The sequence below is a fragment of the Symphalangus syndactylus genome, chromosome 13 (assembly GCF_028878055.3).
Source record: "Symphalangus syndactylus isolate Jambi chromosome 13, NHGRI_mSymSyn1-v2.1_pri, whole genome shotgun sequence".
In the NCBI taxonomy this organism is placed as follows: Eukaryota; Metazoa; Chordata; class Mammalia; order Primates; family Hylobatidae; genus Symphalangus; species Symphalangus syndactylus.
In genome coordinates, this window is record NC_072435.2 from 29077769 (window position 1) to 29096125 (window position 18357).

Consider the following 18357-nt stretch of genomic DNA (forward strand, 5'->3'; position numbering starts at 1 on the left):
GAGGCAGAATGCTCTATATATTGCCACCATGTATCTGGGGAGTTTTTATCTAAGTGTGTGTTTCCCCCATAAAATTCTTCTGGGCTAAGCACAATGGCTCACACCTGTAATCCCAGCACTTTGGGAGGCCGAGCTGGGCAGACAGCTTTAGCCCAGGAGTTCGAGACCAGCCTGGGCAACATAATGAAACCCCATCTCTACTAAAAATACAAAAAAGGCCGGGCACAGTGGCTCACGCCTGTAATCCCAGCACTTTGGGAGGCCGAGGCGGGCGGATCACCCAAGGTCGGGAGTTTGAGACCAGCCTGACCAATATGGAGAAACCCCATCTCTACTAAAACTACAAAATTAGCCAGGTGTGGTGGCGCATGCCTGTAATCCCAGCTACTCGGGAGGCTGAGGCAGGAGAATCGCTTGAGCCCGGGAGGCGGAGGTTGCAGTGAGCTGAGATGGCACTATTGCACTCCAGCCTGGGCAACAAGAGTGAAACTCCGTCTCAAAAAAAAAAAAAAAAAAAAAAAGCCAGGCATGATGGCACATGCCTGTGGTCCCAGCTACTTGTGGGGCTGAGGTGAGAGGATCTTGAGCCCAGGAGGTCAAGACTGTAGTGGGCCAAGATCACACCACTGCACTCCAGCCTGAGCAACAGAGTGAGGCCTTATCTCAAAAAAAAAAAAAAAAATTCTGACACCAAAAATGACCCTCCCCACTCACATCCCCACAGAGCCCTGGGAATCTTTCCGAATACTTATCTATCCCACTCCTTAGCTTACTAAATCCAAATTATACTGACTTATCAAGGTCCAGTTTATTTGATTTATTTATTTAGTTTTTTTTTTTTTTGAGACAGTCTTGCCCTATCACCCAGGCTGGAGTGCAGTGACACAATCTCCGCCTCCTGGGTTCGAGCGATTGTCCTGCCTCAGCCACCCAAGTAGCTGGGATTACAGGTGTGCGCCACCATCCCCAACTTATTATTTGTATTTTTTATAGAGGTGGCATTTCACCATGCTGCCCAGGCTGGTCTCAAACTCCTGGGCTCAAGCGATCTTCCCTCCTCAGCCTCCCAAAGTGCTGGAATTACACGTGTGAGCCACTATGCCTGGCCAAGGTCCAGTTTAAATGCCAACTTCTCTGGCCAGGTGCAGTGGCTCATGCCTGTAATCCCAGCACTTTGGGAGGCCGAGGTGGGTGGATCGTGAGGTCAGGAGTTCGAGGCCAGCCTAACCAACATGGTGAAACCCCGTCTCTACTAAAAATACAAAAATCAGCTGGGTGTGGTGGTGGGCGCCTGTAATCCCAGCTACTCAGGAGGGTAAGGCAGGAGAATCGCTTGAACCTGGGAGGCGGAGGTTGCAGTGAGCCAAGATCGCACCACTGCACTCCAGCCTGGGTGACAGAGCGAGACTCTGTCTCAAACATACACACACACACACACACACACACACACACACAAAACTTTTCCTTGAAATTTTCCTTCTAATGACAGTGATTCTTCCCCGTGCTTCCGTCTTAAATTTTACTTTGTATCCAAACAACCCTAGTGGGATCTGGGGTCTTTGAGAACAGGTAATGGGCTGGCTTTAGTCTCTGCAGCCTAGGATTGTATTTGTTGACTAAACAAAGGAGGCTGGCATGGTGGCTCATGCCTGTAATCCCAGCACTTTGGGAAACTGAGGCAGGAGGATCAGTTGAGGCCAGGAGTTCACGACCAGCATGGGCAACAGAGCAAGACCTCGTCTGTACAAAAAAAAAAAAAAAAATTTTTTTTAATTTACCAGGTGTAGTGGTGGGCGGGTGTGTTCCCAGCTACTTGGAAGGCTGGGGTGGGAGGATCACTTGAGCCTGGGAGGTTGAGGCTGCAGTGAGCCGTGATCACACCACTGTACTCCAGTTTGGCCTACAGGGCAAGACTCTGTCTCAATAAATAAATAAATAAGACCCGCCCCAGCCTCTTCCAGGCGGGCATTATGCTCCCCCGCCTTGGTTTTCATCATCCCGTCCTCCAAGCTGCCATTTCTAGTGAAATATCTGGACTTCCTCACTGGGAGACAGTGCTTTGGTTCATGTCTAGCCAGAGTGCTTCATACATATTGGAAGCACGTAGGGAAGGAAGAATGGGTAGGTGGATGGATAGATGGAAGAACAGATGGATGGATGAATGAAAATATGGATGGGTAGATGGGTAAATGGATGAAAGATGGGTGGATGGAGGAATGAGCGGATGAAATTGTCAGTGGATGTGTGGATGGACAGGTAAGAAGATGGATGGATGGAAGAATGAGTGGATGGAATTTTCAGTGGATGTGTGGATGGACAGGTGAGGAGATGGATGGATGGAGGAATGAGTGGATGGAATTGTCAGGGGATGTGTGGATGGACAGGTGAAAGGATAGACAGATGAAAGAATGAGGGATGATTGGAAGGATGGTAGGTAAAGAGATGGAAAGATCGATCTGTACACATAGATGGATGGAAAGATGAAAGAATGGATGGATGGATCCAACAGAGGAAAGCAGATGCTGGAACATAATGAAAGCATCTGGGAAAACTGCCGAAATAGCACCATGCAAAGCCCCAAAGGGGAAAAATATTAAGAGGGGTAAACAGGGCGTGGGCCTTGGATTAGAGAGAGTGGATGAAGTGCCCAGGCCAGGAAAGGTGTCCAAGGTTGAACTGAGAGAGGGGGAGGACTGGAGGGTACAACTTTTACCCTTCACAAGAGCCTTCAAAACTATGGTCTCGAATTCCTCAGACCCATCCTCAGAAGAATAGACTGTCAGGAGCTCCTTCCGGGTCATAATCCTCTCCACCTGTGGAATAGCCGGTTCTGCATCCCTAGCCTGGCTCCAGCCCCAGCTCCTGTTGGGCCCTGTCCAGAGGGATGGAGGAGACCATTCCCCCCCAGGACCTAATAGTCTATATGCCCAGCACCCTCTACTCCTGGAACCTGGAAGTCCAGGCCCCCAGCCCCTCCTCCCTCAGACCCAGGAGCCCAAGTCCCCAGTTCCCTCCCATCTCAGGATCCAGAGTTGGGCCCCCAGTGTCATACCTGGGCCTGCAGGACCTCAAGGTCACCTTTGGGAAAGAAACGCCTGATTCGATCTCGGGCTTCGCCTTGCCTGGCTCCCCCACTCCCTGGGGCCAGAGTGTCTTCCAGGGTCTCTGCCAGGCAGTCCGCAGCTCCCCCGGAGCCAGCCACGAGGAGACAGGGGAGCTGAGCCTGGGTGGCGTTCTCTATTCGCTACAGGATAAAGGCATTCTCTATTCGTCACGTCAGAGAAGGCAGGATATTCACCCTACCCTGAGTCAGACCCCCAGACTCTTCCTAAGACTCAGGATCCAGGAGTCCTGGCCCCCAACCCTCCTTCCCCCTTAGACCCAGGCATCCAGGCCCCTATACCGTCAACATCTTCTCATCACCATCAATCAGGAGGAGCAGGACAGGGATGTCAATTCCAGTCCCTGAGGCAAGAAGAGAACGGAGCTTGATTACCTCCCATCAGCCTTTGCTGGAGATAGGAGAAAACCGTATTTCCCAGGAGTCCCTGGGGCAAACATCAGCCTTGTCCTAATCTTCTGTTTGAGGCTCATTGGAGTCGTCATTTCTTTTTTTACTTAATTATGTGTTTATTTTAGAAATGGGGGGGGTCTTGCTATGTTGCCCAGGGTGGTCTCGAACTCCTGGCCTCAAGCAATCCTCCCAACTTGGCCTCCCAAAGTGCTGGGATTACAGGCATGAGCCACCGCACCAGCCTAATTTTTGAAACAGGGTGTCACTCTATCGCCCAGGCTGGAGTGCAGGGGCATGATCACACCTCACTACAATCTTGATCCTCCTACTTTAGCCTTCTAAGTAGCTGGGACCACAGGCACACACCACCATGCCCAGCTAACTTTTTAATTTTTGGTAGAGATGGGGGTCTTGCCATCTTGCCCAGGCTGGTCTCCAACTCCTGGACTCAAGGGATCCTCCCACCTTGGCCTCCCAAAGTGCTGGGATTACAGCTATGAGCCAGCGTGCCCGGCCAGAATTGTCATGTCTTTGAACACTTCAGGAGGGAGCTAGATTTTGAAGATAGTAATGCTTAACTTCCCCGGGGAGGAGAGGGCTGAGGACCTGAACTCCTGAGTCCCTGAATGAGGCAGGTGTTTCTTGTATGAGTCAATCGTGTCACTGATTAACCATCCAGGAGCCACAGGGAGTGAAAGTTCAAATAGAAAGTAAAGGAAATGGGAATAGAAAGGGCTATCTAACCACAATATAGATATTTACCAAAATCCAATTGCACCATAAAGATAGCACTATATTAACTCTATTCCCATTAAAATTAGAAACTAGGCCAGGTGTGGTGGCTCATGCCTGTAATCCCAGCACTTCGGGAGGCCGAGGCGGGTGGATCACCTGAGGTCAAGAGTTCAAGACCAGCCTGGCCAATATGGTGAAACCCCGTCTCTACCAAAAATACAAAAATTAGCTGGGAGTGGTGGCTCGTGCCTATAGTCCCAGCTACTCGGGAGGCTGAGGCAGGGGAAACGCTTGAACCTAGGAGGCAGAAGTTGCAGTGAGCTGAGATCACGCCGCTGCACTCCAGCCTGGGCACGGCGCGGGACTCCGTCTCAAAAAAATAAACAAATAAATTAGAAACTAGACCACATTAACACTAACACTGTATTCATCCTGGAGTTTTGAGCGAACTTAACAATGCAAAAAAATGAAATCACTGAAGTGAAAATTGATTTTTTTTGTTTTTTTTTTTTGTAAAGCTGGAAGGGACACAAGTATCTATTTGAAGAAAACATGACTTGTATCCCCAGAAAATTGGAAAACTCCACCAAAAATAAAAATAAAGATCAATAAGAGAATTTGGTAAGATGATTGATACAAGAAAAATATACAAAAATCAAAAACTTTTCTCAAACCTAGTAATGTATCTTGTTCATGTTTTGATAAAATTATAAGATATTGGCTGGCTGGGCGCGGTGGCTCACGCCCGTAATCCCAGCACTTTGGGAGGCTGAGGCAGGTGGACCACTTAAGGCTAGGAGTTTGAGGCCACCTGGGCGGCATGGCAAAACCCTGTCTCTACCAGAAACTTTAAAAATTAGCCACAGCCAGGTGCAGTGGCTCACATCTATAATCCTAGCACTTTGGGAGGCTGAGGCGGGCGAATCACTTGAGGTCAGAAGTTCAAAAACAGCCTAGCCAATAAGGTGAAACCTCACCTCTACTAAAAATACAAACATTAGGCTGGGCACGGTGGCTCACACCTGTAATCCCAGCACTTTGGGAAGCCGAAGCGGGCAGATCACAAGGTCAGGAGATCAAGACCATCCTGGCTAACACGGCGAAACCCCATCTACTAAAAATACAAAAATTAGCCGGGTGTGATGGCATGTGCCTGTAATCCCAGCTACTCAGGAGTCTGAGGCAGGAGAATCACTTGAACCAGGGAGACGGAGGTTGCAGCGAGCCAAGATCGCGCCGCTGCGCTCCAGCCTGGTGACAGAGCAAGACTCCATCTCAAAAAAAAAAAAAAAGTTAGCCGGGCATTGTGCCACATGCCTATGGTCCCAGATACTCAGGAGGCTGAGGAGGGAGAATCACTTGGGCCCAGGAGGCAGAGGTTGCAGTGAGCTGTGATTGCACCACGGCACTCCAGCTTGGGCAATAGAGACCCTGTCTCAAAAAAAAAGAAAAGAAAAGAAAAAAAGAAAGAAAGAAAATTACGAGATACCTGGGAATTAATTCATCCAGAAAGGTACAGGATATTTATGAGGAATCTTACAAATCTTATTTAAGGACAGGTCTAATAAATGGAAAAACTAACAGTAAGTCAACTTGTCACAAATTAACACATAAATTCAATACAGCCTGGAGAAAGAGGGGGGTTGAGAGGAAGTTTGGAGGTATTTACCCTATTTTGAATAGAATAGAATAATTTTAAACTTCATATGGAAAAATAAGTGTCAGAGAAGAGCCAAGAAATTTTTTAGAAAGGACGGTGAGAAGGAGCTTTCACTAACATATATTAAAACATCTTTATTTATTTATTTATTTACTTATTTATTTTTATGTTTGAGACAGGGTCTCATTCTGTCACCCAGGCTGGAGTGCAGTGATACCATCTCGGCTCACTGCAGCCTCCACTTCCTGAGCTCAAGTGATCCTCCCACCTCAGCCTCCCCAATAGCTGGGACCACAGGTGTGTGCCACTATGCCTGGCAATTTTTTTTTAAATTTTTTTGTAGAGATGGGGCTTCACTATGTTGCCAGGCTGGTCTTGAATTCCTGAGTTCAAGTGATCCACCCGCCTGGGCCTCCCAAAGTGCTGGATTACAGGCGTGAGCCACCGCACTTGGCCTTAAAACATCTTTAAACTGCTGTAATCAAAGCATAGTTTGGCCCCAGGAATATAAAAGTAGAGAAATACAAAAAAAAAAAAAAAAAAAAAAAAACAGATTTCAATAGATAAAGGATCTGAATACACAACCACAAGAATTTCTACTCAGCTAGGAAACGATGGTTTATTTATTAAATGGTCATAAAGAAAACATAGTTTCTCATTTGGATGAACAGAAATATAGACTCCCGGCCTCAAAATATGTAAAAATCATTTCCAGATGGATTAAAGGTTTAAATATAAAACTATGAGATATTAAAAGATGACTTAGGAGAATATTTGTCTTGGAGTGGGATGAGCCTTTCTAAGACAGGCAGCCAAGGGGTTATAAAAGAGACAAAAGCTATATCTAACCCCATAAAAACGATAGGACTTTTTATAGCAATAGACACCATATAAAAGTCACTTTTTACATTTTGTTGCTGGGCGCGATGGCTTACGCCTGTAATTCCAGCACTTTGGGAGGCCAAGGTAGGTGGATCGCTTGAGCCCAGGAGTTTGAGATCAGCCTGGGCAACACGGCAAAACCCTGCTTCTACCAAAATTACAAAAAATTAGCTGGGCGTGGTGTGGTGATGTGCACCTGTGGTTCTAGCTACTCAGGAGGCTGAGGTGGAAGGATCCCTTTAGCCCAGGAGGTGGAGGTTGCAGTGAGCCGAGATCAAGCCACTGCACTCCAGCCTGGGTGACAGAGTGAGACCCTACCTTAAAAAAAAAAAAAAAAAAAAAGACATTTTATTCAGCATCATTTGTAGTGTCAAACATTAGTAAACCTTAGATATCCATCAACTGGGAAATTTTTATTTATTTTTTAAACTGTAATCCCATGAAAGATTAGATTGGGGAATTTTTTTTTTTTTTAAGAGGAAGTCTCGCTCTGTCACCCAGGCTGGAGTGCAGTGGCTTGATCTCGGCTCACTGCAACCTCCACCTCCTGGGTTCAAGCAGTTCTCTTGCCTTAGCCTCCCAAGTAGCTGGGATTACAGGCACACGACACCACACCTGGCTAATTTTTTTTATTTTTTATTCTTTATTATTATTATTATTATTTTTGGTAGAGACAAGGTCTTGCTCTATTACCCAGGCTGGTCTTGAATTCCTGGCCTCAAGCAATCCTCCCGCCTCGGCCTCCCAAAGTGTTGGGATTACTGATGTGAGCTACCTCACTCTCGGACAGAGGTTTTTAAAACCATGAATAATGATGGGGAAAGACACTTAACCATAGGTAATTCCCCAAATTTCGACCAGACCAGACTACTGGGATCCTGAGCGCTGGGGTTGTGGGTTGTGAGTCGTGGGTTCAGGAGGCCACTCACCTCCCACGCCCGTCTTCTGCTGTGAGATGTAGGACTCCAGGCGCAAGCGGAAGCGGTTCTCGCCCCCCAGGCAGCCGTGCGTGCCGTCGTCCACCAGGAAGAAGGCCGAGTAGTTGTAGTCCAGGGGAAACTGGACCCCGTCCTCCAGGTCGCCGCGCCACCGGTACCTTGCAGGGAACGAGCCCTAGGGGAAAAATGGCCAGACCAGGGCGTCTCCTCATCAGGGCCAGAAGGACAGACACGAGCCCCTCCTCCTCCCTCAGACCCAGGAGTCCGGGCCCCGAGCCCCTCCTTCCTCAGACCCAGGAGTCCGGGCCCCGAGCCCCTCCTTCCTCAGACCCAGGAGTCCTGGCCCCCAGCCCCTCCTCCCTCAGACCCAGGAGTCCGGGCCCCCAGCCCCTCCTCCCTCAGACCCAGGAGTCCTGGCCCCCAGCCCCTCCTCCCTCAGACCCAGGAGTCCTGGCCCCCAGCCCCTCCTTCCTCAGACCCAGGAGTCCGGGCCCCGAGCCCTTCCTCCCTCAGACCCAGGAGTCCGGGCTCCCAGCCCCTCCTTCCTCAGACCCAGGAGTCCTGGCCCCCAGCCCCTCCTTCCTCAGACCCAGGAGTCCAGGCCCCCAGCCTCTCCTTCCTCAGGCTTCAGGAGTCCAGGCCTCCAGCCCCCTATTCCAAGTCCCTGGGTCATACCTTGGGGTTGATGAGGGTGTCTCTATTCCGGACCACACCCCAGGGGGCCACACCCATGGCCACCACCTTGGTGCCCCCAGTGCTGGCCGTCTGATGGTCCCGCACAGCCACACCAACATGCCGGCCGATGCCCGTGTGCAGACCCCCAGTGACAATCCAGGCTCCTACACAGACGCCGAGGAACACGCAGAGGCAGAGGGAGAGAAACCAAGAGTAAGACAGAGACACACACACAGAGACTGGGCAGCGGGGGAGGCCACCCAGAGTCGTGGGGGAGATGGCAGGCAGGCCGAGGCCCAGGAGACAGCCCCTACCCACCATCGGTCACCTGTGCTCTGGGCAGCCCGCACCAGCCCACGACGCAGCAGGTCCTGCAGCCAGGTCTGGAGGACGGGGCCCCCTGATCCCCCCAGCACTGACACCACCAGGTTCGGGGCACGGAAGCCCCATGTGCGTGTGACCAGACTATAAACTGTAGCTGGATCCGTTCGGTCAGAGAGCCGGAGGAACTGTGGACACATGGGAGCGGGGGACACAGGGACGGGGACAGAGACCCAGAGAGATGGGGACAGAGGCCCAGAGAGATGGGGACAGAGGCCCAGAGAGATGGGGCCAGAGGCCCAGAGAGAGGGGGAAACAGACCCAGAGAGAGGGGGACAGAGACCCAGAGAGAGGGGGACAGAGACTCAGAGAGAGAGGGACAGAGACCCAGAGAGAGGGGGACAGAGACCCAGAGAGAGGGAGACAGAGACCCAGAGAGACGGGAACAGAGACCCGGAGAAACGGGGACAGAAGCCCAGAGAGGCAGGGACAGAGACCCAGAGAGATGGGGACAGAGACCCAGAGACATAGGGGGACAGAGACCCAGAGAGAGACAGAGACAGAGACCCAGAGAGATGGGGACAGAGACCCAGAGAGATGGGGACAGAGACCCAGAGAGAGGGGGACATGGAGACAGAGACAAAGAGACGCAGAGAGAACGGGACCTCCTCAGAGAGAAGATAGGTGGGGTGGAGGGGACACAGAGAGCCAAGACAAGGATGGGCGGAGGGGGCCAGCGTTCAGCGCGGGCGTCCCGGCTCCACTCTGGAGCCCCGAGCATGCAGCCCCCTGGTGCCCGGGCCCTGCCCACACAGGCCTGCCTCACATTGCTGTGCTTGCGGCCGGCCCCCATGAAGTCCAGCTCTCCGTAGGCATCGGTGGGCTTCTCCGTGGTGTGTGCATCGCTGTCCCACACGGTCACCACGGCTGCCCCGAAGGCATCCTCCATGGCCACTGCGGGGTGGGCGGTCCGGGGGCGCCCACACTGGCACAAGGTCCCTCTAGGGGTGCGAGGGCGGAGCGTGAACCCAGGGCTGCCCCCCCACCCCCCACCCCAGCATCCTGTCGGCGTGTTCATGCTCCTGTAGAGGGGGCTGTCGACACTGAGTCCGCACCCGCAGAGGCAGTCAGAGTCCACGCTGCCCCTGGCCCTGGCCCTGACCGCCTCAGGGAGAGACCGGAGCTGAGGACAGTGCCCCTTCCCCACGGGAAGGAAGTCAGTGAGTCCAGAAAGCCTGAGCAGGAAGAAGCAGGTCACTGTCATCTGCGGAGCCTCAAGTGGAAAGGCAGAGGGCCACTGGGGGTATCCTTGCTGTGCCCCCATTCAAACACATGATGTTCACCACGAGAAAGAACATCCAGAGGGTAACTCAGGGAGAGCCCACGTGCTAGGGGCTGACGCAGCTGTGTGACTTTGGGCGAGCGGCTTCACCTCTCTGAGCCTAAATTTCCTCCTCTAATGAAAAGACAATAATAGCGCAGCCTACTCCACGGAGCTCTGAGGAGCCAGGGAAAGAACGCAGTGTTTCCTGAAATGAGGCTCGCATACCAGTCCCAGCCAGAGGCAACGCGACACGAACTTCACACGGCGCTTAAAATAACCTTGAATAACACAGTGAGAAAGTCATTCCTTTTTCAGTTCTCCTGACGACTGTCAAGGAGAGAGGCTCAGCCGGGTGCTAGAATGTTTTTGAATGCCTAACCCTTTGCTACTCTTTTGAACGAGAAAAGCAGGCCTCGGGCTCAAAAAATGGAGCTGACAACAGCCATCTAGCGAGTAGGGAAACACGTTTGTTTGCTTTTCATTGTATTTGGCTTCTGTGTGGCTTATTTCTTCCTCTCTGTGCCAAATGGAACAGGTTTCCATTTGGAAAGTTTCCACATATAAAACTTTCCACCACCTAAAAAATGCACGAGTCTCTCTTGCTATCTAAAGGTGACTGGCACCTGAGTAAGTAACAGGGGTTTGGAAAATAAGAAATTCATTTGAAAATGTAGGGTCGGGTGCAATGGCTCATGCCTGTAATCCTAGCACTTTGGGAGGCTGGGGCCAGAGGATCACCTGAACCCAGGAGTTCGAGACCAGCTGTGCAATATAGTCAGAACCTGTCTCTTAAAAAATAATAAAAAAAAGTTAGCCAGGTGTGGCAGCATGTGCTTAGGAGGCTGAGGCAGGAGGATCACTTCAGCCTGGGAGATGAAGGCTGCAGTGATGCAGAGAGCTGTGACCACGCCACTGCACTCCAACCTGGGCAACAGAGTGAGACCTTGTTCAAAAAAAAAGAAAAGAAGGAAAGAAAAGCAAGTAATCAAGCAAGAAAGAGGCCGGGCGCAGTGGCTCATGCCTGTAATCCTAGCACTTTGGGAGGCTGAGGCGGGTGGATCACCTGAGGTCAAGAGTTCGAGACCAGACTGGCCAACATGGTGAAACACCGTCTCTACTAAAAAGAAAAAAAAAATACAAAAATTAGCTGGGCATGGTGGCGGGTGCCTGTAATCCCAGCTACTCAGAAGGCTGAGGCAGGAGAATCGGTTGAACCCAGGAGGCGGAAGTTGCAGTGAGCCATCACACCATTGCAATCCAGCCTGAGCGACAAGAGCGAAACTCCATCTCAAAAAAAAAAAAAAAAAATCTACGGAAAGAAAGGAGGGAGGGAGGGAGAGACACAGAGAGGAAGGAAGGAAGGGAGGGAGGGAGGGAGGGAGGGAGGGACACAGAGAGGAAGGAAGGGAGGGAGGGAGGGAGGAAAAGAGAGAGAGAAAGAGAAAGAGAGAAAAGAAAGAAAGGAATGAAGGAAGGAAGGGAGGGAGGGAGGGAGGGAGGGAAGGGAAGGGAAAAGAAAAGAAAGAAAAACGAAGAAAGAAGGAGAAAAGTGTATCTAAATTCTTTTGTTCCAGATTCCAGAAGGAGTTCAGATATCAGAGACCCGTATTTACACAAACCTAGTGAGCAGATTTAAGAGCAATTTTACAGAAGGGATAGCAGAGGTGCTACAAGGATTTGGCAAAAGCCGTAAGACACTAAAAGAACAGCTAACTGATCCACACATGGGATGAACCAAACACACTTAGGCCAGGTCCTGGCACAGTGAGAACTAGAATAAAGTGTCTTCTTCCTTCCTAAGTCTACCTCCAGGGCCCTGGCATGCCTCAGTTTACCGACTTTGTCCGTTCACCCATTTCAGCTCCATCCTTGAATCCCCTAGTTCCCCTGCGGCTACTTCCAACACCTGCAGCTACTTCCCAGGAAGTTTGCTCTTCTGAGCAAAACTTCAAGGACAGCTGGGTACAATCCCAGCACTTTGAGAGGTCAAGGCAGAAGGATTGCTTGAGTCCAGGAGTTTGAGAACAGCCTGGGCAATAGAGCGAGACCCCACCCCTACAAAAAAAATTTTTTAATTAGCCAGTTGTGGTGGCGCACGCCTATGGTTCCAGCTACTCAGGAGGCTGTAGCAGGAGGATCACTTAAGCTCAGGAGTTCAAGGCTGTAATAAGCCATGATCACACCACTGCAGTCCAGGCTGGGCAACAGAGCACACACACGCACCATGTCACTAAAAATAAGAAAGAAGGCCGGGCGTAGTGGCTCGCGCCTGTAATCCCAGCACTTTGGGAGGCCAAGGCAGGCAGATCACGAGGTCAGGATTTCGAGACCAGCCTGGTCAACATAGTGAAACCTCATCTCTACTAAAAATACAAAAATTAGCCGGGCATGGTGGTACGCGCCTGTAGTCCCAGCTACTCAGGAGGCTGAGGCAGGAGAATCGCTTGAACCTGGGAGGCAGAGGTTGTGATGAGCAGAGATTGTGCCACTGCACTCCAGCCTGGGCAACAGAGTGAGACTCTGCCTCAAAAAAAAAAAAAAATAATAATAATAATAATAAAATAAAAGGTCTTCAAGGAATAGTCTGGAGCCTGTACTATCCAATGTGATAGCTGCATGGGGTTCTTTGTAGCCATGGAGCTCTTTCTGTTCTAATAAGTTAAAATTAAATCAAATAAAAAATTCAGGCCAGGTGCAGTGGCTCATGCCTGTAATCCCAGCACTTTGGGAGGCCAAGGCGGGCAGATCACCTGAGGTCAGGAGTTTGAGACCAGCCTGGCCAACATGGTGAAACCCTGTTTCTACTAAAAATACAAAAATCAGCTCGGTGTGGTGGTGGGTGCCTATAGTCCCAGCTACTCGGGAGGCTGAGGCAGGAGAATGGCATGAACCCAGGAGGCGGAGGTTACGGTGAGCCAAGATCGCGCCACTGCACTCCAGCCTGGGCAACAGAGTGAGACTCCGTCAAAAAAAAAAAAAAAAAAATCAGTTCCTCAGGTACAATGGCCATATTCCAAGTGCCCAGTAGCCGCCTGTGGCCAGGACTGCCGTATTGGATGTGGATATAGAACGTTTCCAAAATCATGGAAAATTCTGACGTTCAGTGCTAGGAGCTATTCCTTCTGCACAGCTTGCCTCCTGCCCTATTTCCTTGGTGGAGCCACACAAACTGAAATAAATTGTTCTTTTTTTTTTTTTTTTTTTTGAGATGGAGTCTCACTCTGTCTCCCAGGCTAGAATGCAGTGGTACAATCTGGGTTCACTGCAACCTCTGCCACCTGGGCTCAAGCAATTCTCATGCCTCAGCCTCCTGAGTAGCTGGGATTACAGGCATGTGCCACAGTACCTGGCTAGTTTTTGTATTTTTTGTACAGATGGGGTTTTACCGCACTGGCCAGGCTGGTCTCGAACTCCTGACCTCAAGTGATCAGCCCACCTTGGCCTCTCACAGTGCTGGGATTACAGCCGTGAGCCACTGTGCCTGGCCTGAAATTGTTCTTGATAAAAATCATCAATTACCTGCCTGGCTCCATATACAATGGCCCTTATTCAGGTTTCATCTGACTGTATCACAAGTGGCCCTGGCCACAGCTGAAAGCCTCTCATTCTGGAAAACCTCTCCTTGGCTGGATATGCCTGCCCCTCTGGCCTTCCTCCCTGCCCCAGCTGCTTCGTGCCTGCCTTGTTTGTGGCTTTCTCTTGCTTTTCACCTCCCTTGAGTGTAGGTATTCCCAGTGCAAGCCTTCCCTACATGATTCTCAAACTCAATGTGTGCAGAGGCCAGGCAAGTAACTCAACAGAAAGAAGTAGCCAGAGCCAGGCGCGGTGGCTCACGCCTGTAATCCCAGCACATTGGGAGGCCCAGGTGGGCGGATCACTTGAGGTCAGGAGTTCGAGATCAGCCTGGCCAACATGGTGAAACCTTGTCTCTACTAAAACTACAAAAATTAGCCAGGGGTGGTGGCAGGCGCCTGTAATCCCAGCTACTCGGGAGGCTGAGGCAGGAGAATTGCTTGAACCCAGGAGGCAGAGGTTGAAGTGAGCCGAGATTGCACCACTGCACTCCAGCCTGGGCGATAGAGCGAGACCCCATCTAAAAAAAAAAAAAAAAAAAAAAAAAAAGAGGTGGCCAGGTATGGTGGCTCTCGCCTGTAATTCCAGCACTTTGGCAGGCAGAGTGAGGTGGGAGGATCACTTGAGTCCAGGAGTTGGATACCAGCCTGGTCTAGTATCAAAGGGCGACCCGGTTTCTACAAAACATTTTAAAATTAGCCAGGCATGGTGGTGCATGCCTGTGGTCCCAGCTACTCCGGAGGCTCATGTGGGAGGATCGCTTGAGCCCAGCAGGTGAAGGCTGCAGTGAACCATGATCGTGCCACTCCAGCCTGGACAACAGAGCAAGACCCTGTCTCAAAAAAAAAAGAGAGAGAGAGACAGAAGACAGATATTTTTAAATGCTCTTCTAAACACACACATACACGCACACGCACACACACACGCACACACACACGCACACACACACGCACACACACGCACACACACGCACACATGCACACACACACGCGCGTGCACACACACACACGATTGGCTATAGAATTGCCAGTTTGCAACTCCCCTGACTTTATACATTGTTTTCCCTGTGACGTCTTATCTACTTCCAGTTTCAATTACCAGCTACAACTTGGACCTCTCAGATCCTGGACATCAGTCCAGACCTTTCCCAATCTCAGTCTCCACATGCCCCTCGGCCCCCCTAGGCCGCTCATATGCACAGAGTCCCACATCGCACTCAGCGACATTTCCCAAACCTGCTCGCCCTCCTGAGCTCTCCATCTCAGGGACAGCCCCACTGTGTCCCCGTCAGCAGACCATATGTCCGGGAGCCATCCACCGATGGCGGCACCCCCTCTCTCCCTCATCACCCTCATCAATCCCCAAGCTCTGCCTCCCTGCCCCCTGAGTCTTTGCCCCATCCCCTCCTCTCTGTGTCCCAAAAGCCCTCACCTGGCTCAGGCCACTACGCCTCCCGCTCAGACGCTCTATCCAGCCTCCTCCCAAGCTCCTGTTCATCCTCTCCCAGCCCCAGAAGCTTTTTCCACACCCAGAGCCAACCCCACTGCTGCAGTGATGCCCCAGTTCCCCAGGACAAGGTCCCAGCCCCTTAGGGTGGCCTCTGACACCCTGCAAGCTCTGGCCCTGCCCTCCTCTGCAGCCTCTTCTCTCATGACAGTGCTCCCTGCACCCTGAACTTTGATTCATGTTCAAGCCAAACCATATGGTCCTTAGCAAGGACTTTGCACATGCTGTTCAAATCACTTTCTTTCTTTCTTTCCTTTTTTTTTTTTTTTTTTTTTTGAGATGGAGTCTTGCTCTGTCACCCAGGCTGGAGTGCAGTGACGTGATCTCGGCTTGGCTCACAGTGGCCTCCATCTCCCAGGTTTAAGCGATTCTCCTGCCTCCTGAGTAGCTGGGATTACAGGCATGTGCCAACACACCCAGTTAATTTTTGTATTTTTAGTAGAGACGGGGTTGCACCATGTTAGCCAAGCTGGTCTCGAACTCCTGACCTCAGGTGATCCACCAGCCTCGGCCTCCCAAATTGTTGGGATGACAGGCGTGAGCCACCACGCCCGGCCCCAAATCGCTTTCCATAGGCCTCTCTCCAGCCCACTTTCAAATGTCACCTCACTAGCCACTCTTCCTCCTCCAGAAACCATTAGTGACACTCTGTGTCCCCTCCCAGTCTTAAGCAGACACCTCTTCCCAGCTCCCACAGAGCTCAGTGGCTTGTCCCTGGGAGCCGCAACCCCTTGCCTTACTATAATTATCCTCTGCGTTTCTTCTTCCGCAGGCCAGACCAGAGTTGCCTAAATTGTCTTGACCACGCTGACCTATCAGTAAAAAGGTTTTGAGCACTCACATCCAACAAGCACATATCTGTTTATCCATCATTTACAAGCCATGCTGCACTAATATATAGTCATAACAAAATACACACTGAAGTAGGAATGTGGATACTTCCCGCACCCCAAAAACTGTCTTGAAAAACAACTAGAGGCCGGGCGCGGTGGCTCACGCTTGTAATCCCAGCACTTTGGGAGGCCGAGGCGGGTGGATCAGGAGGTCAGGAGATCGAGACCACGGTGAAACCCCGTCTCTACTAAAAAATACAAAAAATTAACTGGGAGTGGTGGCGGATGCCTGTAGTCCCAGCTACTCGGAGAGGCTGAGGCAGGAGAATGGTGTGAACCCGGGAGGCGGAGCTTGCAGTGAGCCGAGATCGTGACACTGCACTCCAGCCTGGGTGACAGAGCCAGACTCTGTCTCAAAAAAAAACAAAAAAACAAAAAACTAGAAAGCCTGGGCCGGGCGCGGTGGCTCACACCTGTAATCGCAGCGCTTTGGGAGGCCTAGGTGGGTGGATCACGAGGTCAGGAGATCGAGACCATCTGGCTAACACGGTGCAACTCCATCTCTACTAAAAAAAATACAAAAAATTAGCCGAGTGTGATGGCTCACGCCTGTAATCCCAGCACTTTGAGAGGCTGAGGCAGGCGGATCACAAAGTCAGGAGATTGAGATCATGCTGGCTAACACAGTGAAACCTCTTCTCTACTAAAATACAAAAAATTAGCCGGGCATGGTGGTGGGCGCCTGTAGTCCCAGCTACTCGGGAGTCTGAGGCAGGAGAATGGCGTGAACCTGGGAGATGGAGCTTGCAGTGAGCCAAGATGCGCCACTACACTCCAGCCTGGGGGACAGAGCGAGACACCGTCTCAAAAAAAAAAAAAAAAAAAACTAGAAAGCCTGGATCCCCTTGAGAGGCCATCACTGAAGGGCAGGAGTTCCTCGCGGACGCACGCACCGTATCTAGCTCAATTGGTGTCCCTGGCCACCAAGACAGGGCCCGCCCGCGGTAATAATTGCCACCTCCCAGTGGGAGCTGCAGATATTTCCCAGCGTTCTGTGCTGGGCGCCGTGCCAGGAATATCACAAGCATTAACTTGTTTAATTCTCATAATAATCCCAGGAGATCAAGCCTCTTTTGATGCCCAGATGAGAAACGGGACCCAGAGAGGTGAAATGATTTGCCCGAAGCCACACAGCACGTGTCCCAAGGGAAATTTGAACCCTGGCAGGGCCGAGCGCTGAGTGAGGGTTTCTTGCATGGATGGATGAATGAATGAACGAATAAATTAATGAATGAAACAGAAATACCCAAAAGGGAAGGACAGAGACACAGAAAGTGACACGAAGAGACAGAAGCACATAGAAGAGACATTGGGGAGGAAAGAAGCAGAACCGAGCCCTGGAGCGTCTACACTGACCCTGAGCGGGAGAAAGGCGAATGCGGAGTGAGGGGTGTCTACACAGACCCAAATGGTCCTAGAGGGAGAGCGCCGGCAGGGAACGCCCTTGGGAAGGTCCCCGAGTCCGGGAATGGGGAAGGAGCATGGCTGGGGCGTGGCCATCCGCGGGCGGGGTCAGCGGGCTGCGGACCCTCTGGGGTCAGTCCAGGGGCGAACTCCTCACCCCGGATCTGTGCAGTCAACTATGAACGTCGTGCAGGTCTTCTTCTTGAAGATCTTGGGGATCCAGCTCTGGGGACAGGAACAAGTGTAGGGGTGGAAGTGGGGTGAGGGGGCACCCAGTTCTGTCCTATGGGACACAGAGCCACCCACCCCGTGCGCTCCCCACGGACAGAGGAGTCCGGGCCCCCAGCGCCCTCCCGCTCCAGACTCAGGAGTCTCGACCCCCATGCCCGGGACCCCGGAACCCGAACCCTCCCATCCCCCTCCTCCGTCTGACCCAGGAATCTGGGTGTCCAGTGCCCTCCTCTCTGGGAGCCTGGAGGCGAGGTCCCCAGCTCCGCGCTTCCGCAGACCCGGGTCCGGCGCTCACCTGCTCCTTCTCCGGCGCCACCATGCTGCCGCGGCCGCCGCAACCTCCCGCAGTCCAGAGCCCCGGCGCTCCCTCCGCCGGCTCTGCTTCCAGACCCGCCCAGAGCAAACCGGATCCTCCACTTTCCAGCCTAGCCTGGGGCGGGGCGAGGTCTGGGAGGCGGGGAGTCTTGGAGACGCCAAAGCGGGAGGCGGGGAGAGGGCGGGTCCCAGGCCGCGATAAGGGGACAGAGGGACAGCGACCTGGGGGGTGAGAGGCCCGGGCCGGGGGGCGAGAGACACATAGGGGAGACTCCGAGGGCAAGAGCGAGATGGGAACAGAAGGAGTTGGGGCCAGTGGCAGAGAGGGAACAGAGACTCAGAAAGGAGGATGCCAGACAGGGAGGGGACAATTTAACCCAAAGAGG

At 51.9% G+C, this 18357-nt stretch overlaps 1 protein-coding gene across 10 annotated transcripts in view; it reads right to left on the reverse strand.

The window, feature by feature from the left end:
• TRPM4 (transient receptor potential cation channel subfamily M member 4) overlaps nt 1-18072 on the reverse strand; it is a 54848-nt gene extending 36776 nt beyond the window's left edge. For 2 of the 10 annotated variants that reach the window (XM_055240343.2, XM_055240340.2), the window contains exons 1-9: nt 17952-18072; nt 17583-17650; nt 9552-9726; nt 8733-8913; nt 8405-8568; nt 7721-7904; nt 3404-3465; nt 3053-3244; nt 2714-2813 (exon numbers count right to left, since the gene is read on the reverse strand). In XM_055240343.2, coding sequence (XP_055096318.1) covers nt 2714-2813; nt 3053-3244; nt 3404-3465; nt 7721-7904; nt 8405-8568; nt 8733-8913; nt 9552-9726; nt 17583-17650; nt 17952-17975 — 1150 coding nt within the window. In that variant the 5' untranslated portion in view covers nt 17976-18072. Of the gene's footprint in view, nt 1-2713; nt 2814-3052; nt 3245-3403; nt 3466-7720; nt 7905-8404; nt 8569-8722; nt 10222-17582; nt 17651-17951 lie in introns of those variants that run through there. The other 8 variants (XR_010115257.1, XM_063615695.1, XM_055240342.2 and 5 more) reach the window with 7 other exon arrangements.
• Between the last annotated feature and the right edge of the window lie 285 nt (nt 18073-18357).